General features: G+C 38.3%; 1 protein-coding gene across 1 annotated transcript in view; it reads left to right on the forward strand.

The window, feature by feature from the left end:
• Positions 1 to 630: 630 nt before the first annotated feature.
• Positions 631 to 24,577, forward strand: part of ZNF804B (zinc finger protein 804B) — a 567,979-nt gene continuing 544,032 nt past the window's right edge. Inside the window, 1 exon segment of the mRNA NM_001191503.2 lies at positions 631 to 738. Within this exon segment, the coding sequence (NP_001178432.2) occupies positions 631 to 738 (108 nt within the window).

Here is a 24,577-nt window from a genome sequence, read left to right on the forward strand (position 1 = left end):
CCCCCACTCACAAGTCTCCACGTCCCCAACTCCCAGTTCTCACCCCAGCCCGCCCGTCCCTCCCAGCCCCCTTCCCGCCACTGCAGCGGGGGCAGCGATCTGGCGCTCCGAGGATTCCCCGGCCACTCTCCCCGCGAAGGCTGCCGCTGCTGCTGATTCGCGGCACCGCAGACACAGCCCGGCCGCGGACGCCCGGGCCAGACCGTGGGGACCCGCGCCTGAGCATCCCCTGAGCGCGCACTGAGTGCGAAGGTGGGGGCGGGAGGGAAAGGGAGGAGGAGTTGCTGGTCATCTAGCGGATCCAGGAAGTTGTCTTTAAAAAATACATCGTTGATCGGCGGTTGAGCAGCCACCTGGCCAGAGCAGTATGTGGACTGGCTCGCCGGGTTCCCTAAGTGCTCTGTGGCTGCCGCTGCCGCCACCGCCGCCGTCAGAGCAGCTGCAGTCGACAGCAGGAGCCCCGCGCGGGGCAAGGAGCCGGGACGCGCGGACGCAGCGTCCCTTGCTTACTGCTGGCCGCTTCATCTCGGGAGGTGGCAATCACTGTTGCTGCTGAGAAACCAGTCCGCATTTCCGAGGCTGGTCGCCTGGTGAGGAGTTGAGACTCTACACCTCCCGCCCGGAACCCACATGGCTTGTTACCTGGTCATCAGTTCGAGACATCTCAGCAATGGGCACTACCGGGGCATTAAAGGAGTCTTCAGAGGGCCCCTCTGCAAGAATGGATCTCCCTCTCCGGTAACCTGCACACACGCGCGCGCAGACACACACGCGTACCACCATCAGAATTAATATAAATAGAAAGAAATGCTGTCCTGGCATAATAAGGGGGAGATGGGTATCTACCTTGCTCATAAGTATATTGTGTCTGTTTATGCAATTTGTTGAGAGACTTGCACATGAGGGGTGTGGATTTACATGTGTATTTTCAACACAGTCATTAGTATCTATAGTATTTAGCATGCAACTATTTACTGATTCAGTAAAGTGTGGGCTTGTGAAAGTAGCTCTTGAGTGCTGTGTCAAGTTATGAATCTGCTGATTTGGGCAGTATAGAAAGTTTGAGTGGCACTTCATATCCGTGCTTTGTGAAGTCATCAGTTGGGATTAGTTTAATCATGCTGCACTTACTTTATAAGAAAATAAACTCTTTAAAGATTTTTGCATCAGAGTTCTAGCCAAAGGAAAAATGTTGGATGCCCATATGGTGAAATATAATGTTTCACTATGCAGGTACTTTAAGAAAAGGCAAAGAGTTCTTTGTGAAAATATAAATTAGTTTTTTTGTACTATGTATAGATGGATTGATATGCAAATTGGAGTGACTGCTACTTAGTAAACTATTCAATTTAGTTTAGTATTTGTTTTAGTATTTTTTGTTAAATGATTTTAATCAGAATCTATGGCTTCAGTATATATTTTAGTTCATTCTTAGTATATACTATAGATGAATTTTTTAAGGATTCAAATGTTTTTCCAAAAACATCATGATTTACTTTTTAAAGTTTTGAATTATTAGTAAGCGACTAAGGGTCTAAACTTGAAGAACATTTTTTTCCAGTTTAATGTGAAAAACCAGTACCTTAATGTATAGTTTAAAGAGGGAAAACTGAATTTGTCTGATTTTTATTTTTTGGTACTTTCCATTGGTTTTTAATTCTTCATTAGCATGAATTATTCAAAAACTGCAATATATTATAAAAACCTGTGATTAAAGACTATGTATGATTTGCATGAGAAATCTGAAATCAGAAAGTGCAGGTACCAGAGATATCACTAGGACTCCTGATTATGACTAACTATTTCCTCACATGCTTTCATGCACTGTAAAAAGTAGGTCATTGCAATCCCCCTGCAACTGTTTAGCACTGAGTCAAAAGTGTAAGACAGAATATACTGTTCATATTGGCATTTACAATTCAATCATAGAGTTAGAAGGGTCTTGGAGAGTTTTAGTTGAATAAAGCCCATATTCAGTGTTTCTGAGCAGTTGGTCTGAATCCTTCCTGTTTTTAAGTATTCTCAGGACTAGTTTCTGCAGTCTCAGCAAACCACCTTATTATTTAACAACCCATGGTGTCAGAATCTTCCTTAGAGCAGACTTAAATCCTTCAAACTTTTCTTTAAGCTCATTTCATCTAGAAAACCTAGAATGTTCCATCTTCCTCACAGGTATTTTTTCCCACCCTTTGATAAGCTCTGTGGCTGTCTTCCCAAACTCTCTGATTGTAGAAATCCATAGTGCCTTAGGTGTATGTCCCTTAATCACTCAAGGAATAAAGGGAGAATTACTTCATAGTTCTTACATTGTTCAGTTCTATTTAAGTTGGTTAGAATATGAAAGTATTAATCTTCCAAAATCTGAAAGGTTTGCAAAGAAAATTTCTGTTATATGGTCAAAAAGAGTCCTTCCTCTCTCCATACTGCCCATCTCACTATGCTCATTCATTTCCTAGGAGCCTGAATGACCCCACTAGGGACTGGACATATGAATGTGGATATAAGAAAATAGCCCATAATCCACATTGCTCTCCTGGCTGACCAGAGCTCACATCTACAGGACGCTATTATTATTTATTATTGGGCTGGTTTTCACTAAAATACTGATTTATTTACTTTTACCTAGGTGTCACATTTTGACTCACTGGACTGTTCTCTCCAATGTTTACAGTTTACATGTTTGACTATACTTAAATTACATTTGCGTCATTTAAAAATCTCTGAATTAGTCTGTGTATTTCCTAAACCTGATATATTTTGTCTTCTTTTGCATTTTACTATGGAATTCGAATGATTATTTCAAGGTTTGAAAAGTTTCTCACATGAGATGAGCAGTGCGTGAAAAGTGATATTTATTCATTCTCTGTCACTGGCAGGTTGTTGAGACAAGTCAGATTTTCCTTCACCTTGCATAACATTTAGTCTTTCTCCTTAAATTGAAATAGGTCACTATCCTCTGGACCCTAGACCCTTGAGAACTTAAGTAACAGTTTCCTGGTCCAGATGAGTTTATATATGCCTTCTTCATGAATGAGTTGTGAAGCATAAAGGTGAAAACTGGTTACACATCATTCTTTTTTTTTTTTTTTTTTTAGTTACTTTCAGGTTAGCAGAAGTATATTGATTTTTTTCATCAGCATAAGTATTGAGTATTTATAAGTATTTATCATCAGCAAACTCACAGATCTATGGTATATAATCATTTATTTTTTATGAAAACATAGCTACTCTGAAGGTATGTTTTTCAAATTTAATGCCCAGAATGGTCTCAAATTGACCTCTGTGTCAATAATTTAGTTATTTCTACTCACTGAAACTCAGCTCATCTGGGACTATGGATTGGGGTATTTAACTCATTTTCACTTAGTTCTACAGTAATTTAAATATTGGTTCTTACTTTCTTAATCTGACTGTCTTTCCTATTTTAATCCATGTTTTTCTGTTTTAGTAGAGCTGTTTGAAAGTAGCACATAACAGAATCATTGAATAAGATTATTTTATAACTTTGTTTAGAATGGAGAATAGCCACAATTCCTTTTTGATGTAATAAGAGTTTCTTTCTTTGATAGTTCTGATATAAATATACCTGGGTATTATGAATTTAACATTTGAATGTCTTCTAGTTATTTAAAGTAGTTGTATAATTTGTCATGTTAAATGACGTGTCTGTAGAATCTGAACACATGATGTATTAAACTGACAGTAAAAAGGGGATGCTTATATTTATATACATTTTTATTTCAAAGGATTTCATTTAGAAAACATTAAATCATTACATGGAACTCTTGTAATAAATACTTAATGGGATACTTGAGAAATAAAGAAAGCATTTTACCCCTAAACAGTTTTCACAGATCAGTAAACTAAAAATCCTAGAGTGAAATTCAGTTCCTATCATCAAAGTGAAAACGTTAAAATGTCTTATCTGTTGCATCTCTCTTCTCTTTGGTGACTTGGCATGAAGAAATAGCTTATTGGTTTTTATCCTAATTAAGATGTGAATACTTGATTTGAGATAGTTTGTTACTTTAAATACAGGAGATTAGAGAAAAAAATGACAGAGCATCACATAGTGCTTACTCGTAAAAGTCTCCAAGTTTAGAAAATATTATAACTCCCACATTTTAGTATATTTATCTCCCATCATATTCCAAATATATAATAAGATTGAATGATGACTTTAAAAATCACAGATGCACACACACACACACACACACACACACACGTGCCCGCACATGCCTGCATATATTTATGCATAAATATACAGATACATGGGCTTCCCAGTTGGCGCTAGCTGTAAAGAACCTGACTGCCAATGTAGGAGACAAAAGAGACACAGTTTTATACCTGTGTCAGTATGATTCCTTGGAGGAGGGCGTGGCAACCCACTCCAGTATTATTGCCTGGAGAATCCCCATCCCCATGGACAGAGGAGCCTGGAGGGCTACAGTCCATAGGGTCACACAGAGTCGGACATGACTGAAGCAACTTAGCACACATGCATACAGATACACACTTGTTACCAGTGCTCAAGTACAGGAAGCTACCTATATATTGTAACCTTTACTGTCAGAACTGTTAAAAGTTAAACTTTCTTACAACTCAGGAACTTAAAAGTTCTTCTACCACCATGTTTGAATTCAAATAAACAAGTAATATACTCTAAGTTCAGTTCAGTAGCTCAGTCATGTCTGACTCTTTGCGACCCCATCAATTGCAGCACACCAGACCTCCCTGTCCATCACCAACTCCCAGAGTTCACTGAGACTCATGTCCATCGAGTCAGTGATGCCATCCAGCCATCTCATCCTCTGTCGTCCCTTTCTCCTCCTGCCCCCAATCCCTCCCAGCATCAGAGTCTTTTCCAATGAGGCAACTCTTTGCATGAGGTGGCCAAAGTACTGGAGTTTCAGCTTTAGCATCATTCCTTCCAAAGAAATCCCAGGGCTGATCTCCTTCAGAATGGACTGGTTGGATCTCCTTGCAGTCCAAGGGACTCTCAAGAGTCTTCTCTATGTAGTGTCAAAAATATTTGAATATATTCTTAGCTATCTTAAGTAATGTAAAATACGATATCAAATTTAAGAGTTGTGATAGTTTATTATAGTTTATTTAATCTGTGTGTGAACAATAGTAAGACTGTCATTCAGTTTATCTAGTGATTAAATTTAACAATAATCATAGTTTTATCTGTGGTACATGGTCAGCTTATTATCATTCTTTGGATGTTGATATATGGCAAAACCAATACAATATTGTAAAGTTAAAAAATAAAATTAAATTAAATTAAAAATAATAATAATAAAATAAAACATAAAAAAATGATACTTCTTCAAAAGTACTTATTCCTGGGAACTGTATAGACACCCAGGAATATCTGTTTCTGGGAATATCTGTTGTCTTCCCCTGAAACATTTGATGTGAAGAAAATTCTTGGGATTTTCATCTCAGCGACATATCAGGATCCTTGGATGATGATATTGTTTAATTTTTATCTTGTTTTGTTTAGTGATCTTATTCTAAGTTATATGACTGACTGCATTACCTAATTGAAAGAGGTGATATATAAACAAATGAGCATTTTAAATGGACTAAAAATTTCTATAAAGTTCTCTTTTAAAAATTATCAATGCATATGTGTAAATGAATGAAGTTCTAGTACAGATTAATTACCTCGAGAATGCATTTATTCAGAGAACCCCTTATGAGGAAATGAGTGCAATTATGACCTTGCTTTTTTTAATGACTATAATAATTGTATGTATTTCCATTATGTTTAATAAGTACATGGTGAAACGTATCCAAAAATGTTCTCAAATTGTTGCACTTTTCATGTGCCAAGAGTAATTATGAAGATATGTTCTCCAATAGAGAAGTCACCTGCCTCTTCTTGAATTCATGAATACATATAGTGCCTTTCATATTGAAACTTTCAGATGTTTTCTTTAAGGAAGACACAGTTACAATTCTTACACAGCAGGTTTTCTTTGGTATGTCGAATATTGTACTAAGCACTCTCCTTTTCTCTTATAGCCTTTTCAACCCATTTCTTCTCTCCCCCAAGTAAATGATTATAGAAACTTGTAGTTGGCATTTGTGCTTTCCAGAATAACTCTCAACTTTATAGGAGTTAATTCATGTTTCTGTAACTTCAGAAAGTTTCTACAATAAGAATCCAATGAGTATTTGAGTGCTATAACTTGTGGCTTTATTAGCTCATACTGAATTTATTTCACAATTATAATTTAATGGGTCAATTTCTTGATTTGTTTCTTTTAGACAAACAATTAATATAAACTCTATTTTTGGTTTATTTCCCATATTTTGGAAACAGAATAAAACATATTTTCATCAGGTGGCTAAATGGGGATGTTATTTAACATAGAACTTAATCATTTGTACTTTTGTTAAAAAAAAGACTTAGTCGTAACTATGAAATCCTTGTTGTGTAAGATTTCACTTATAGACAGAGTTTTCATGTGTTAAATATTAATAGGGCTTGAGATGTCAATATGATTAAAGCTGTACTGAGAGCAAAGATTGAGAAGAGTAATATGTATTTTGAATAACTTTATGAAGTGTGTTTCAGTATGAATTTGGTTTGTTAAACTACACAATGCTAGAATAATTCTTTAGGATACACATACATATTGTGTAGAAAATAATTTGAATCAAAATTGAGATAAAAATGCTACTTTGCTTGAAAATACTTTTGGTTTTAACAGAGTTTTCCAGGTAATTCTTATAAAATGACAAGCAGCAGTCTTGTAGATAGATCAGGCTTACTTAGTGGATAAGGTCTAGAGAGAGATATTAAATATTTGATATGCTCTCATAAAATGCAGAGTTATGATGATAATAGGAATGTATCAATCATGGTGAGTTCCAGAGTCTTTCTTGCATTGGAAATGCTTATTGGATATGAAAAGAACCTGGGGAAAGATGAATTACATCATAGGTAGATAGCATTCTCACTTGTAACTAAGACATTATTAGCTTATTGAACACAAGAATGCAAAGGAATGTTATATACTACTTAAAATGGAAAGGACTTTTAAAAGTATTCACTACCCATCTTACTTTTCCTAAGATGTATCCCTAATAGCATACATTGAATCAAAAGTGAACACCTCTTTCATTTAAATTTGATACCTAAAATTTAAACATTACCTTCTAAAAAACTGATAATGTAATTTTCCTTGAGAATTAAAGAGAGCTGTATCATGATCTATATTCCCTTCCTTCTTGGACTGTTAGGAAACCTAAAGACCAATCTCTGGCTTCCCAGAGTGATGCTGACCTTCAAAGCAGCATGAGGTTCTCATTCTTACTTACCTCCTATTCCTGGTCTAGCTTTTATTTTTAGTTTATTTTCTGTAACTTTCATGTATAAAGTTTCTTTTAGATGACTTAAGTCTGTTGTGAAAGCAAGTCAGGCTATAAATAAATAATAAAATATAGACTATCCAACTATCAGGATGCTACTAGACAGCTTTGAATGTGATTCATGGATAGTATGCATTTTATTCATTTGTAGCAAGTATAATTAGAGCTGCCAATTTTTTGCTTTGACAATTGGCAAATTCCTTTTGGCAAGTTTGATTTCACTTTTGTGTGGGTGTAAGAAGCAGAATACAGTTTATTTTGAAAGGAGTACTGCCAATTAGCTTTTTTTTCTCAACAGTCTTTTACCTCCCTGTTATTCTTCTTGCCATTGATCCTTATTCCTTTCATTAGCATGGTTGCCAGTTTCTTCAACATCTTTTTTGGTTCATGACTAAATGTTGGCATATACTTCTAACGTCAGAGGCATGGGTCTCTGCAAAATTTTAAGAACCACCCCATTCTGTCTGCTCCCCAACTTGAGCATGCATGTCCCTTCTCTGTTCATCAATCACACATAGTAATAATTTTCATCTCTAGCTGAAAATTTAGAGCTTCCATTGCTATTCCCCTGCCCTTTTTCCTACAGTTATGTGCTATGCTGTGCTCAGTTACTCAGTCGTGTCCAACTCTTTGTGACCCCATGGATTGTATCCTGCCAGGCTCCTCTGTCCAAGAGATTCCCCAGGCAGGAATACTGGCTGCTGCTGCTGCTAAGTCGCTTCAGTTGTGTCAGACTCTGTGCCACCCCATAGACGGCAGCCCACCAGGCTCCCCTGTCCCCAGGATTCTCCAGGCAAGAACACTAGAGTGGGTTGACATTTTCTTCTCCAATTCAGGAAAGTGAAAAGTGAAAGTGAAGTCACTCAGTCGTGTCCGACTCTTAGCGACCGCATGGACTGCAGCCTACCAGGCTCCTCCGTTCATGGGATTTTCCAGGCAAGAGTACTGGAGGGGGTTGCCGTTTCCTTCTCCAGAGGATATTCCCAACCCAGGGATTGAACCCAAGTCTTCTGCATCTCCTGCATTGGCAGGCAGATTCTTTACTACTGAGCTATTTGGGAAGCCTTTCCCACTGTTACACAGCAGTTCATTTGTCTCATGTTGCCTCCTCAATAGCAGAAAAATACTGTCAGTTTCTCCCTACATATGATATCCTTTTCAGATCCCCATTTTTCTATGAATAATTTTATTCTGTAACATGTTCCTTGGCAAGCAAAGATGATAGGCATTTCCTCTTTGCGAACGATATGAATACCATTTTGTAAAGAGAAAGTAACTATTGAGCCCCTTATTGAATGGTGGAGAGAATGGAGGAGGCTCCGCTGAAATCTGACCCTTCTTGTTAATTTGCTTCACCTGAATATGAAGTCAAGAGACAAGAGGTGTCCATATTACTTACATTCACATTATCTGGACATGTTCGTGGTCCTTGGGTGGTATCTAAGAGTCTTCATGATCTAGCCCCTTTGACATCTTCAGCTTTAACTCTCTTCTTCCGCCTAATCCTATGGTCCAGTCATACTGAAGTACTCAAAATTCTTTACTATGACATGTGTTTATGGACCTTTTTGTCATTGCACATGCTATTCTGTTTGCTATAAATCCTCTCTTTTTTTGCTATCATTTCTTGGGATATGTTTAAATTATTCTATCAAACTGAAAGAGTTGTGTTCTCATGTGAATCTACATGAAGTCCCTTATCTCATGAATCAGGTGCTTCTATTTCAGGCCACAGTCACAGAATTGCTTGTAATCACTGTGTTTATTTGTCTCCATTTCTCCATGAGTTGTGAGATCCTTGAAGTCATGTTTGTCATTTTCTTTATATTCTCAGAGCTGGGCATAGCTTCTGGTTTATTATTGGTTTCAGTAGAAAACAAAAGAATTCCAATCGAAATTTAATTGTTATATATATTCCCTTTGGTCCTTCTGGTAGCTCCAAGAAGAAAATATTTTCTTAGAGAATTGTTTTTCCCCAAGTTAGTTAGAATCTGTTAGAATGCAAACTGTTCTACTGGATTTGTGGTCAATCTTTCCATGGTGATGCTTCTCACGTTAAATTCTACCAAGATGCTTTGGTCAATTGCCTCAAGTATAATATAATACTTCCTATTATTCCAAATTGCGAAGTGCTTTATTCCATGTAACTGTTTCAGAACATCTTTTGTAAAGGCCACAAGAGGCTGAAGAATGGCTATATATAAATGGATGAAATTCATACCTGAGTTAGTTGAGCCATATTTTTCATTGGCACATGTTTAATAGCTTCTGTGAAATGAATTAGGAAATTGACCGTTAGGAAATTGACCGTTCCCTTCCCATTTAGAAGTGTGTAGTAAGAAGGAAAGATAGTTGTTTTCACACCATTTCTCTCTATCTTGTTCTCATTTTCTTTCTTTTGAAAAAGAGACAATCATTTCCTTGTCACTGGCCACTGTAGCCCTTGAGAAAGCACCATTCTGGAGCAGCTGCAAAGTGGTTGTTGCATAATTGCCTGCCCTCTCCAATGGCTTAAACTTAGCAATCACACAGTTTCCAATAAGGTTTTGCTAGTACTGATACTTTTTTTTGTCTTGGATAAGTCAGGATGTGGTCACTATCTTCAAAAGAATCTTGGACTTTTTTCTAAATAATGAGTTTTAATTAAAATATCCAGCCATTTCAACTAGACATACAGAAAGATAGTAATACTCTCTGGAGTGGAGAGAATCAGGCCTTTCGTATGGTCAGGGTTTTTTTCTTTTCTTTTTTTTTTTACAGTTGTTAACAAATATTTGACTTATTTGTCTTATTTAGAGGATATAAAAATTGGAAGGAATTTTAACAATCTGGGTTAGCTTCCCACTATATACATTTTAAGATATCATTATGATAGCAGACTAATGACTCCTTAAAGATGCCCACATTATAATCCTTAAAACCTTTGGCTTTAACTTAACATAGCAAAAAAGACTGTGCAGATGTGACTAAATTAAGGATGTTGAGAAAATTTTCCTGGATTATGCAGGTGAACTCAGTAGAATCACAAGGACCTTTATAAGAGGGAGGCAGAAGTGTCAGAGTCAGAGGGAGAGCTTTGAGTTGTTATGCTGCTGGCTTTGAAGATAGAGGAAAAGGCCACAAGTCAAGGAATGCATATGACTTCTTGAAGCAAGAAAAGGCAAGTCAATAGATTCTCCTGTAGAGTCTCCAGAAAAAAATCACAGCCCTGCTAACACCTTGATTTTAGCCTAGTAAGACTTCTGACTTAATAGACTGCTGCTGCTGCTGTTGCTGCTAAGTTGCTTCAGTCGTGTCCAATTCTGTGCCACCCCATAGATGGCAGCTCACCAGGCTCCCCCGTCCCTGGGATTCTCCAGGCAAGAACACTGGAGTGGGTTGCCATTTCCTTCTCCAATGCATGCAAGTGAAAAGTGAAAGTGAAGTTGCTCAGTTGTGTCCGACTCTTAGCAACCCCATGGACTGCAGCCTACCAGGCTCCTCCACCCATGGGATTTTCCAGGCACGAGTACTGGAGTGGGGTGCCATTGCCTTCTCCGGACTTAATAGACTATAAGATAATAAATGTGTTATCTTTTAAGCCTGTAAATTTGTGTTTATTTGTTAGAATAGCCATAGGAAATGAATACAACTACGCTTAACATGGGCAAACATTTCCAGCGGTAGGGTGCCTCTGCTTACCAAAGTGACTGATCCTCTAGTGAGACTGTGTCTCCTTCTGCCCTCCCCCAATGTCTCTTCCTCCTATTTACTCAGTATCCTTCCTCAGTGTGCCCCTTGGAAACAAAAGGCTAGATCTACTCTGTCATCAGTATTATATCCTTTCAACTATTCAGAGACAGTTGGTGATTTTTCAGTAGAGGACTGAAAAATTTATGAGAACTAACCTTCTTCATGTATATTACTTGCATTATTTTCTTATTTATTAATTGAATTTTGTGCAACTCAGAATACTTTATTACACTGTTTAATGTAATAGATGTTTTGAAGTACAATATGCTGATGTTTCGGGGAAGGCAATGTCACCCTACTCCAGTACATCCATGGGAAAATCCCATGGATGGAGGAGCTTGGTAGCTGCAGTCCATGGGGTCGCTAAGAGTCGGACACGACTGAGTGACTCCACTTTCACTTTTCACTTTCATGAAGAAAAGAAGGAAATGGCAACCCACTCCAGTGTTCTTGCCTGGAGAATCCCAGGGATGGCAGAGCCTGGTGAGCTGCCATCTCTGGGGTCGCACAGAGTCAGACACGACTGAAGCGACTTAGCAGCAGCAGCAGCAGCAGCATTATGCTGATGTTTCTTATATTCTTGAAAGGTGACAATAAAGTTGGTATAATATTATCATATGTTTAGAAAAATATCCACACTTTTAAATCATGTCTATTTTTTTAATAGTTCCCTTTCATACTGTATGAATCCTTTATACAGAAGATAAACTTAAGAGCATGTTTTAAGGCCATTTTTCTTGGTTTGTTGAGTCTTTTATTTAGATATCTGCAAATTTCCTAGGTGATGAAACACATTAGCTTTAAATAAAAAGTAATGGGATGAGTCAAAATAACAATTATAATTTCAAAAATCTTCAACATTCCTATTGTAGACATAGCAGTATCTAAATAGAAAGTTACTTTTTACATTTTGTATAAATAATAGCATAATATATAAATTGTCACAAATTGTTAATGTATAGCTTTTTAATACCCCAGATGTGGATATATTACAATTTCCTGGAAGCATCAAATGTGCCTCTTACCAAGCATCACCCAAACCAAAGGCGACTATTGTCCTAACTGCAGATCATAAACTGCCTTATTTTTTAAAAAAATAATATTAGAAAGAGTTGTAGTAAGAAATACATATCCTTGCAGTTCAGCTGACAGCAAATCCTCTTTTTGGGTAGGTATAGGTAACTAGACAATGTTTCAGCTGCTTACTATCCTACTTCACTTTGACTGACACAGCTAACTTGTTAACTATTTGAAATGAACAAAAGAATACTGATCTGGTAAGAATGAATGGATTCATGCTAATACAACACAGAGGTCATATCCAGGGTAACATTTGTGAAGTATTTCATTATTTTTCCTTTAATAGTACATGTTGAAATTCAAAGATCTGACCATCATGTAGATTTCAATATCTGTGGTTAGGAATGGCTCTGTAGAATTCTCATTATTCGAGGATATGTGAATTATGTATTTAGTGGTGAGCTAGTAAATGATTAAAGGAAAGAAACCTCTATCTTGGACTTCTCATAAAAAAATGAAATTTATGTGCAAATGATATGTAAACTTTATTACAAAAGTTATTATAATCTCACACACATGCATAAGGATAAAATACAGGCCTGTGTTGCTATGGAAACAGGATTATTGCCAAGAAGATTATAGATAAAACCCAAACAAACAATGCTCATATTAATCAACCCTAAATTAAATGAAATTAAATATGTTTAAAGAACTGATCATGTATTTTCAATAAAATGTTCAACTTCCAGTATCCATATGCTACATGCTGTGAGTTCAAGAGCTCTGCATGACATTGCTGGAGCAACCTTTAGTGACGATCACTGATGATTTGTTTTCTTATCATTATAGAAGGAAGATTTGTGAAATTGTGTTATAAAGGAAAAGTAATAAACTGCAATAAATTTTCTTTCTGTGTTCCTACCAATAGTAAGTCACTTTGCTGTAAACTTTTTAATAATCATACTCAGTTACATCCTCTGTGATCATCAGGATAGACTCCACCCCTGAAAAGGATAGAGAAAATCAGTTTCCTACAAGAAATGGAACAGGTGGGAAAGCATGCATGCATGTGTGCTCAATCACTAAGTCACGTTCAACTCTTTGCAAACTCATGGACTGTAGCCCACCAGGCTCCTCTGTCCATGGGATTTTCCAAGCAAGAAGACTGGAACGGGTGTCATTTCCTCCTTCAGGGGCTATTCCTGACCCAGGGATCGAATCCATGTCTCCTGCATTAGCAAGGGGATTCTTTTACCGCTGAGCCTCCTGGGAATCCCTGAGAAAGCATATCCAGAACAAAATTATAATTGGCATAAACATATTCATAGGGAGTATTACGTGAACTTATATAAGCATCACTGAATCTGAAGACCCTAGAATTAGATCCAATAGACAGTAACTGGAATACAACTTGTGATCTACTTGTGTGACACCAATTTGGGTACATAAAGTTTTAAATTCTTCATTAAGTTGTGAATATAAGGATAGCTCTGAGATTCAGTTTCTGATTATGATTAGCACTGTGTTTGATGCAATATAGGAGGAACCTACAACCTCACAATTTCTTACCAGCCTGTTTGGAAACAACTCACTAATGTTTGATCAGTGGTTTTCATGTTGTTTATATTTTTTCATATATTCTTAGTTCAAAGGAAATCTTTGGAGCCAGGCAAAATAGATGGACGCATGCATGTACACTCAGTCACTTCAGTTGTGTCCAACTCTTTGCGACCCTTTGGACTGTAGCCTGCCAGACTCCTTTGTCCAGGGAATTCTCTAGGAAAGAAGGCTGGAGTGGGTTGTCATGCTCTCCTCCAGGGGATCTTTCCCACCCAGGGATTGAACCCATATCTCCTGTGTCTCCTGCATTGCAGACATATTCTTTACTGCTGAATCACCGGGAAGCCCAAAATAGATGGAACCTTTGGCTAAAGATGGGGGGAAGCTTTGAATGGTGAAAACCTTCTCTTTTTCCTCTGGGCAGGGAAGATACATCTAGGCATGAGCCCTGGGACTTTATGATTTGAATACCACTTAGATGGATCATGAGGGTCAAGTATCTGCTGTTTCCAAAACATAATTAAAATGCATATATCTTATCCAGAGTAACTTAATTAACTATTTGACACATTGCCAGTTAATTCCATCACTAGACATTGATTATCTATTACATTCACTCTAAGTTTGAAGTTTTTATTAAAAAAACATTAAGGTGACTTTGGGATTTCAGGAACACCTTCATGAATAAGCTCAAGGAAGCTCAATTTTTTTCCTAAACGGAGTCCCTGAGCAGACTTCAGAGTCAGTGGGAAATAACCATTGTATGGGACAGAAATCTGGATATAGGAACCTGGTCTGGGAGAAGCCTAAGATTTCTAGAACTGAAAACAGAAGAACATTTCAATTGGGAAGTCAACATCATTAATTCATTTATTCATCCAATCATGTTTAACAAGTATTGTAAGGGTCTATTATGTGTCCAACCCTTATTGGCTATGTAGCAAAACTGAAAGATAAATCACACTATCAGAAACGAAGGTATATTTTCCATGCAGCAAATACACTTGAAAGTAGTTCTATCTGCACGCTTTGGTAAGTGACCAAATTCATTTGGATAAAGCATAAGAAAGAAGGTGAGGGGGGCATCTGAATTGTATGAAGAGAGATGATGGTCGGTTGGCCCATGGCACTGAACACTTAGGTCAGAGCTTAAAAGTAATTTTTACCTAGACTGTTCTAAACTTTTATCTGTAGATTTTGCCATTTTGTTCTTTTTGCTTTGTTTTATTTTGGCTCTTAGTAAATTTTTTTTATTTGTTTTCTTTTAGACTTTGACTGCTTATGTGAGACCAAGGGAATGACAGCAGTTGATGCAGGGTTTCTGTGATCCTGCTGATGTCATTGTGGGATGAAGCCTACTAGGCCAGCATTGAAAGTATAATTGGCTGAGGGATGAAGGGATGTGGTAGAGAGAGTTCCTAGAGGAGAGACTGCATCAGAGCACTAGATAGGACTTTGTGTGGGGGTGTGAGGATCTGAGTGCTTCCCTTTCCCTTGGGAAAAGGCATGGTTGGCCACCCTCTTAGAGAAGATGCTGTTTCTATTCTGTGGAGAATCCTCTGTTCTTAGTGGCTAATGCCAGACATTCCCATTTATGTGTGTGTGTGTGTGTGTGTGTGTGTGTGTGTGTGTGCAGTCATGTCCAACTCTTTGTGACACCATGGATTATATCCTGCCAGGCTTGTCTGTCCATGGGATTCTCCAGGTAAGAATACTGGAGTGGATTGCCATTTCTGTCTTCAGGGATCTTGCCAACCCAGGGATTGAACCCAGGTCTCCTGCATTGCAGGAACCACCAGATGCAAATATATATATATAATAAATATCCTTTATCCTGCTACTGATGTACTCTTTGATGTAAATGAAGGAGCTGGAAAAAATTCTTCTCTTAACCTAATAGCTCAGGTGTTAGGTGCCCAAAAGAAAATGTAGAAGACCACTGAGGAAATGAAAGCATAAGAAGGGAGCAGCAAAGATGAATCTTAATTCAAAGTTCTGATTTGAAAGGTCTTTAGGTGCCCCTTGAGAGTGAAGACCATTAAGAGGAAGGTCCCAAGAGAAATAAGACTTAACAGGTCCTGGAACAGCTCTTTGCTATCCTGCTTAGAAGATAAACTCACCTGTCACCCAGGTTCCCAATGAAAGATTCTTAGGATAGTTATAATTGTCTTCAGAGCTATAGCCATAGGGCTGGTAAAGGTCAGTTTTCATTTCAGTCCCAAAGAAATGCAATGCCAATGAATGTTCAACTACCATATGATTGTGCTTATTTCACATGCTATAAGGTTATGCTCCAAATCCTTTAAGCTATGCTTCAGCAGTATGTGACCTGAAAACTTCCAGATGTAGAAACAAGCTGAGTTTAGAAAAGACAGAGGAACCAGAGATCAAATTGCCAGCATACATTGGATCATGGAGAAAACAAGGGAATTCCAGAAACACACCTACTTCTATTTCATTGATTATGTTAAATTGGCTTTTAATTGTGTGGATCACAACAAATTGTGGAAAATTCTTAAAGAAATGGGAGTACCAAACCACTTTTCCTATCTCCTGAGAAACCTGTATGCAGGTCAAGAAGCAACAGCTAGAACCAGACATGGTACAATGGACTGGTTCAAAATTGGAAAAGGTGTAGAAGAAGGCTATATATCGTCACCATGCTTATTTCACTTATATGCAACCCACTCCAGTACTCTTGCCTGGAGAATCCCATGGACGGAGTAGCCTGGTAAGCTACAGTCTATGGGGTCGCTAAGAGTCAGACACGACTGAGTGACTTCACTTTCACTTTTCACTTTCCTGAATTGGAGAAGGAAATGGCAACCCACTCCAGTATTCTTACCTGGAGAATCCCAGGGATAGAGGAGCCTGTTGGGCTGCTGTCTGTGGGGTCGCACAGAGTTGGACACAACTGAAGCGACTTAGCAGCAGCAGCAGCAGCAACGTACATCATGCAAAATGCCAGGTTGGATGAATCACAAGGTGGAATCAAGATTGTCAGGAGAAATATCAGCAGCCTCAGATATGATGGATGATACCACTCAAATGGCAGAAACTAAAGAGGAACTAAAAAGTCTGTTGATTAGGGTGAGAGAGGAGAGTGAAAAAGGTGGCTTAAAACTCAACATTAAAAAAGATCATGGCATCTGGTACCATCACAAAGGTCTGTATAGTCAAAGCTATGGTTTTTCCAGTAGTCATGCATGGATGTGAAAGTTGTTATTTTCGCACAGTTCCAAACAGAAGGCTGAGCACCAAAGAATTGATGCTTTCAAATTGTGGTGCTAGAGGAGACTCTTGAGAGGCCCTTGGACTGCAAGGAGATCAAAGCAGTCAACCTAAAAGGAAATCAGCCCTGGATATTCATCGGAAGGACAGATGCTGAAGCTGAAACTCCAATACTTTGGTCACCTGATGCAAAAAGCTGACACATAGGAAAAGACCCTGATGCAGGGAAAGATTGAAGGCAAAGGAGAAAGGGGTGGCAGAGGATGAGATGGTTAAATGGCATTACTGACTCAATGGACACGAATTTGAGCAAACTCTCTGAGCTAGTGAAGATCAAGGAAGCCTAGCATGTTGCAGTCCATCAAGTCACAAAGAATCAGACAAGACTGAGCAACTGAACAACAACAACAACCTCAAAACTCATGAAGTTCAGATCCATTTTCCACAAATCACTTGGGACCCTTACCACATACAGTGCGAGCACTGTCCAAGGTGCTGATGAGAGTGAGGTAAACACAATAGAAATGGTATCTAAGGGGTTTGGTGCTGGTTTAGTTGCTGTCATGTCCAATTCTTGTGAACCCATGGACTGTAGCCTGCCAGGCTCCTCTGTTCATGGGATTCTCCAGGCAAGAATGCTGGAGTGGGTTTTCATTTATTTCTCCAGGGGATCTTCCCAACCCAGAAATTGAATCCGGGTCTCCTGTATTGCAGGCGGATTCTTTACTGACTGAGCTATGAGGAAAGCCCCATCTAAGGGGCTTAAGGGGTGCAAAATAAGGGAGGACTGGCAGGTAAGGGCCAACCAACATGGGCTCCTGTAGGCCACCTGACAAGGAAATAAAGATACCGTCTAAGTTGGAAATACGGTTTTTAATCTTAGTACAGAACTAAATACTCTGTGGTCCTGACATGGGTACACCTAATTACTTCTTGTGGGTTGTACCAAATGAGATAGGAACCATGGCTTTTTATGTTGTTACAAACAAGAATCAGAAATGATTTAAAAATAAGAAAATAAGAGTATGGGAGTTGGATCATCATTAATCATGTCCATTAAAATAGGCATTATAAGGGAAGAAGAACTGAGGACTGACTTTATAGATCTATACAGAAAAATGATACTGTGATTTCAGCTTCACCCAAAATATCCCTCTTTGCTGTTTTAGGGTAACCTGGGGTGATCTGGCCAAATGAATATTTTCTTGTTTTATGGATATATAGCACTTTTCTATCCAGAAAGCAAAGGAAAATAGAGGGTTTTTAGAATGTTTTGAATTAAGTATAGAAACTCATTTTGTCTTTTTTAGGAAAATTCAATCAGATAGTATTAGAAACAATTTAGACAATAACATTAAAGACCCAAAGTAATAATCACTGACTTCCTTAGATGAGTTGCCTCTGCATCTCTGAAATACATGTGTGGTCACTAAAGGAGGAGTTTCTTCCAGTGTTGCTTGGTGACAAAGGTTGCATGTTTTTTATATCTATTTAAAATTTTAAAATAAAAACCATGATGTGTGTAGGGTTTTGTGGTGTTGTCTGTATACCTATTTTGCCTATTTTCTCCATGTCTGTACTCTCCACCCCCTAGACTTTTAAGGTGAGAGCATGGACATTTTACCTTCCTGTATTTAGAATAGAGAAGTAGTTAAACATATAGATGAGTTGGAGTGAACTAGTTTGACCGCCAACTCCAGTTCTAACTTGCTGTATGACTGCTTCAGCACTAAGAGCCTCAGCTTGTTCATTGGTGATGATAGTCACCTTATGGGGCCACTGCAAGATGTGAATGAGCTAATGAATGCTAAATTCTTAGCAAAGTGTTGGGTATATACTAAGTGTGCAATGAAAGGCAGTTGATGGTTACTCCTATAGCACGTGGCTTGTTCTGTTATAAACAGGTTTCCTTGACCCCTTGAACTGTTTTAAGCACAGACTGGGAAGTCAGCACTCAAACAACTTGTTGAAACTGTTGCTGTTTTGAATGGTCCTTTAAGATGGCTCTTTACTGTAGCTGTGTTTTCTTGGAAGACAAGTGCAGGCTGGTTAGCTTTCTGTTTAAAAGAACTGTTGCAAGTAGAAGCCCTGTGCTTTCACAACTTTCATCATGAAAATGCCCAGTATGCCCTGCTTTCCTGATACAGCTTTAATTCAAGACAATGATACATTTGAAGTTGTTTTTCCATTTTTCTTGTTTTCATCAAAGTGAATTGCGTTAACATGAATTGTTTTTATGATCTTGCTGCCATGTGTAATTTTCCTCTTCTTTTCTATAGAGATAGATATTTAATCTAAAACTACTAACTCTGTGATGATAAGCATTCATACTCTTACTGTTTAAATATCTTTATTTCACTTCCTTTGAAAATTCTGATGGACCAATCATGTGATTTTCCCTTCCATTATTTTCTCTCCCCAGGAACAACCTGCTTTAATAGTAAACTATTTGAAGTGAAGACATATTAGGTAAATAAAGGTTGTACATATCTATGTTCTATGTTGCTTTATCAGCAAATATTAAAGTCTTTGTGTAGGTATAAGCTTTTATGCACATATATTCTCCTCTTAGGGGGAAAAAAAACATTCTCAGCTTTTCAAACAGAGGGAATACAATGCAAGGATTTGTTTATGAATGTGTTGAAAAGGCTGAGGGAGAGAAAAGGGAAGATGCTACTACCAAGAGGTTAGTAACTATAGGAAATCACTGCAGCTCCTAGGGCTGGAGAAACAAAGGGGAAAGTGGTGCCTAAACCCTACAAGCCTTTCTCTGGTTGTGATTCTGCTTCTGACACCATGTCGCCACTGCTCTGCAGTCATCCAAGAGCTGACAACCCCACTGGTGCTGGTGGATTTGCTGCCTGAGTGACTCGTATCTACAACTGCTGGCTGCTGGCACCACTGTGCTCCTACTGCAGAGGCTGGCAGTTGTCTGAGGCTGCTGCCACCACTGCTAGAACCTTTGAGTGCTAAGTGCAAGGTGTCAGGAGACAGAGCCAAGGACGAAAATCATGGCTTCCTTCCTTTTGCTAACTTCCACTCTCATCCTTCTCTGATTAGGCTTGCTCTTTCCATTGGCAGACCTAACCGGAAACCAACTGGCAAGGAGTTTTGGGATACACAATGTTTGTGTCCCAGTTCCTAGGGAGAGAGGAATGGTTAGGATAGAACTGACTGGCAACAGAGAAATACCCAGCATTACATTTACATCACTTACTTCAAGATTGCAGAAAGTAAGAGGGGGGACATTAAATAATAGAGGAAATTATGCTGTATTTTTATATAGAAATCTGAAGGATGTTCACCCCAGACTTTATGTGTATTAGTTTTCTATTGCTGCTGTAATAAATTACCACAAACTTAGTGGCTTCAAACAACACAAATTTATTATTCTTCAGTTCTGTAGGTCAGAATTCCCACAGAGGTCTCACTGGGATAAAATTGAGGTGTAGCTAGGGCTGCTTTTCCTTCAGGAGTCTTTAAAGAAGAACCAATTTATTTGTCTCCTCTAGCTTCTAGAATTTGCCTATGTTCCCCGGATCATGGCTTCCCATCTCTATTTTCAAAGCCAGCAAGTTTTTCTCTGGCTGCCATCTCTCTGATTCTCTGTAGCTAGAAAAAACTCTATGCTTTAAAGGATTTTGGGGATTATATTGGGCCCACCTGGACAACCCAATCTCCTCTCCTCATCTGAAGGGTCTTAGTTTTAAAGTTTTAATCACATCTGCAAAGTCCCTTTTGATGTGAAGATAGTATTCACAGGTTCTGAGAATTAAATTATGGGCATCTATGGGACCATTATTCTGTTTACCACAATACGGAATTTTAGATTCATAGACATCTGTGGTTATTCACTAGTCATTATCTCCCATGGATATCTTAAACATATAATATCCAAAACGAAGTTAATCTTCTACTGAGTGCATGCTTTCTTGGCTGGGGACATCACTGAACAGTCTAGGCTTGAATTTTGAGAATATTTTTCTTTAATCCCTCATCAGATTAGTACATCTGCTCATTTTAGCTCCTAACTATTTCTCCATTCTATCCCTTCCATCTTTCCTACCACTCCCATTTCCTGGCATGGAAGTATTTTACATTTTCCTGAAAATAACTCTTGATTAACTGTGTCTGGCATTGTGATAGTGAAGTTATTGATATAAATGAGTCCCCGTGTTATCTGTTATGGAATTTACAGTCTAGAATGGAAAGCACACATTAGACAAATAAACTTGTATGATATATGTTTTGGAAGTGGACTTTTCTCATCTTTGATTCATTTTTCAATAATTAGCATTAAAATATTCTGAGTATTCTAGAGAAAAACCATCAATTTATCTGATTTAAATGCAATCAGTAATGAGAATCTTTGGTGTACGTATGTTACTTTGTCCTGATTCTGGAAGATTAAGAGGGAAAATAAATTGCCTGTCAAATACGGCAACTGAGTTAATTGTAGTAAAAATCAAGCTTGTTGTTGTTGTTCAGTCACTAAGTCAGGTCTGACTCTTTGCAACTCCATGAACTGCAGCATGCCAGGCTCCTCTGTCCTCCACTATTTCCTAGAGTTTGCTCAGATTCATGCCCATTGAGTCAGTGATGTTATCTAACCATCTCATCCTCTGCCACCCACTTCTCCTTTTGCCTTTAATCTTTCCCAGCATCAGTCTTTTCCAATGAGTCAGCTCTTTGCATCAGGTGGCCAAAGTATTGGAGCTTCAGCTTCAGCGACAGAATGGCCTGGCAAAATCAAGCTAGAATGACCTTAAGAGCTCATCTTCATTGGTTATTGTCTAAAGGGGATTAAGCTGCAGATTTAAAGAATCAATGTACAGGCCTGGATGTATAGTTTAAACAAGCAGCCCATGAGTTTGTTTTATATATTAACATTTTGTAAAATTATTGAACCAATGTGGACTTGCAAATACCCTTGTGGTTTAGAACTTCAGAGGCCAGCACTCAGGAAGGTTTTATGACTTGCTCATTCTGCTCTCCTCCACTGGTAACTCTTAGGGATCCTCTGTAGTGTTTGCCTGGAATTCAAAACACCTCTCTAATGCCCAGTACATAGTGATAGTAACAGATCAGGAGCACTCACTCTACATCAGACATACTGTTCCCAAATACACCTTTCACACATTGTCTTATTTAATTTGTAAAACAATCTTACGATGGTGTCACTATTCTGTTTGCAAATGAGACGTGCCTCCACATTTTACAGCTACTGAGGGGGAGAGAGTTGTATTAGGACTCTGTATCTTCAGAAGCTAATCTCAAGTGTGAAACCATTTGACTGTCATGCGACCATGACAGTTTTCACATTCCCTTATTAAAACAGAATTGTGTTTTAATTGTTGGCTCACATGCTTGTTTCTCTTTCCTTGAGTCTCCTGGCAGTAGGATATGTGTCTTCTTCATCCAGGTAAATGATGGCACTTGGATGCTGCAGAGTTTGAGGCTTAGTAGGCACTTAATAAACCTGTAACCCCTTGGTCATTTCTTTATGCGTTCATTTAATCTTAGTTGATTAGATTGGGTAAAAGTGAAAATATTAACTTGAAGTAAATGTAACATTTTGAGTAACTACACATATGGAAAAATTAAATTTTGACAAAACATTCATTTGAACAGCAATGTATTCAGTTCGGTTCAGTTCAGTCGCTCAGTCGTGTCCAGCACTTTGTGACCCCATGGACTGCAGCACACCAGACGTTCCTGTCCATCACCAACTCCTGGAGCTTACTCAAACTCATGTCCATAGAGTTGGTGATGCCATCCAACCGTTTCATCTTCTGTCGTGCCCTTCTCCTGCCTTCAATCTTTTCTAGCATCAGGGTCTTTTCAAATGAGTCAGTTCTTTGCATCAGGTGGCCAAAATATTGGAGTTTCAGCTTCAGCATCAGTCTTTCCAATGAATATTCAGGACTGATTTCTTTTAGGATGGATTGGTTGGATCTCCTTACAGTCCAAGGGACTTTCAAGAGTCTCTCCAACACCACAGTTTTAAAGTATCAATTCTTTGGTGCTCAGCTTTCTTTATAGTACAACTCTCACATCGATACATGACTACTGGAAAAACCATAGCTTTGACTAGATGAATCTTTGTTGGCAAAGTAATATCTCTGCTTTTTAATATCTTGTCTAGGTTGCTCACAGCTTTTCTTCCACGGAGCAAGCATCTTTTAATTTCATGGCTGCAGTCACCATCTGCAGTGATTTTGGAGCCCCCCAAAATAATGTATCTCACTGTTTCCATTTTTCACCCATCTATTTGCCATGAAGTGATGGGACCGGATGCCATGGTCTTAGTTTTCTGAATGTTGAGCTTTAAGTCAACTTTTTCACTCTCCTCTTTCACTTTCATCAAGAGGCTCTCTAGTTCTTTGCTTTCTGCCATACGGATGGTGTCATCTGCATATCTTAGGTTATTGATATTTCTCCCAGCAATCTTGATTCCAGCTTGTGCTTCATCCAGCCCAGGATTTCTCATGATGTACTCTGCTTATAAGGTAAATAAGCAGGGTGACAATATACAGCCTTGACGTACTCCTTTTCCTATTTGGAACTAGTCTAATGTTCCATGTCCAGTTCTAACTATTGCTTCTTGACCTCCATACAAATTTCTCAGGAGGCAGGCCAATGTGTAAGTGTAATTAATAAATGTTCTGACTTAAACTCTTGTTATTGTCAATTACACAAAACTATAAAGTACTTTCCAAGAACCCAAAGACACTAAGAATGCATAATAATTCAAAATGAGGGACTTTCCAGAAATTTTATCTCACATAAATAATTGAAAATAACATAATTTTTCAAGGTGAAACCCCCAAATTATCTGCCCGTAGAAGGAAATTAAAATGTATGTGTTGCTTCCACTCCTATTATGTAGTTTTCTGATTCTGTCCTACACTAATTCTGCTCATGTAGTTGTTGTTGTTCAGTTGCCAAGTCCTGTCTGACCCTTTGCTAATACATGGACTGCAGCATGCCAGGCCTCCCTGTCCCCCATCAGCTCTTGGAGTTTGCCCTGCCCAAGTTTATGTCCCTTGAATCAGTGCTGCCATCCAACTGTCTCATCCTCTGTAGTTCTCTTCTCCTTCTGCCTTCAATTCTGCTCATAGGTGTGAATATTAACCATCAATTTTATATGTCAGGTAACAAGGCACAGTGGGGTTATTACCTTATTTCTATCAGGTACATATGATTAAGTAGCCAATTTCTTGTTAGAAACATAATGGACACAAACCCCCCTAAAACCAACATAAGTTCATTTTCATCTTACTAGAATTTGAGATTCTTGAAATAATAAGAAAATTTCTTTTTACGTGTATTAAACCATTTAATTACAATGGTTTGTGATATTTTTAATGTTCTCATTATTAGTAAATAATATAAATTGGGCATTCACAACACATTAATAAAAGTTAATTAACTGATCAGGGCTACAGTTTTCTGAATTGGTATTTGAGCATTTATCAAAGGGTAGCTCAAATTCTTCCTATGATATTAAAAGCAGCAGCAAAAACCTGCTAGAGCACTTATCCTGTGGTTCACCCTGCTGGAAGGTTTTCTAAAGTATGTCTAGACCACCTGACTCTTGCTATGAAAGCATTATATAACAACAACTTGGCTAACTGGCCCAACATTC

The sequence above is a fragment of the Bos taurus genome, chromosome 4 (assembly GCF_002263795.3).
Source record: "Bos taurus isolate L1 Dominette 01449 registration number 42190680 breed Hereford chromosome 4, ARS-UCD2.0, whole genome shotgun sequence".
NCBI classification, from domain to species: Eukaryota; Metazoa; Chordata; class Mammalia; order Artiodactyla; family Bovidae; genus Bos; species Bos taurus.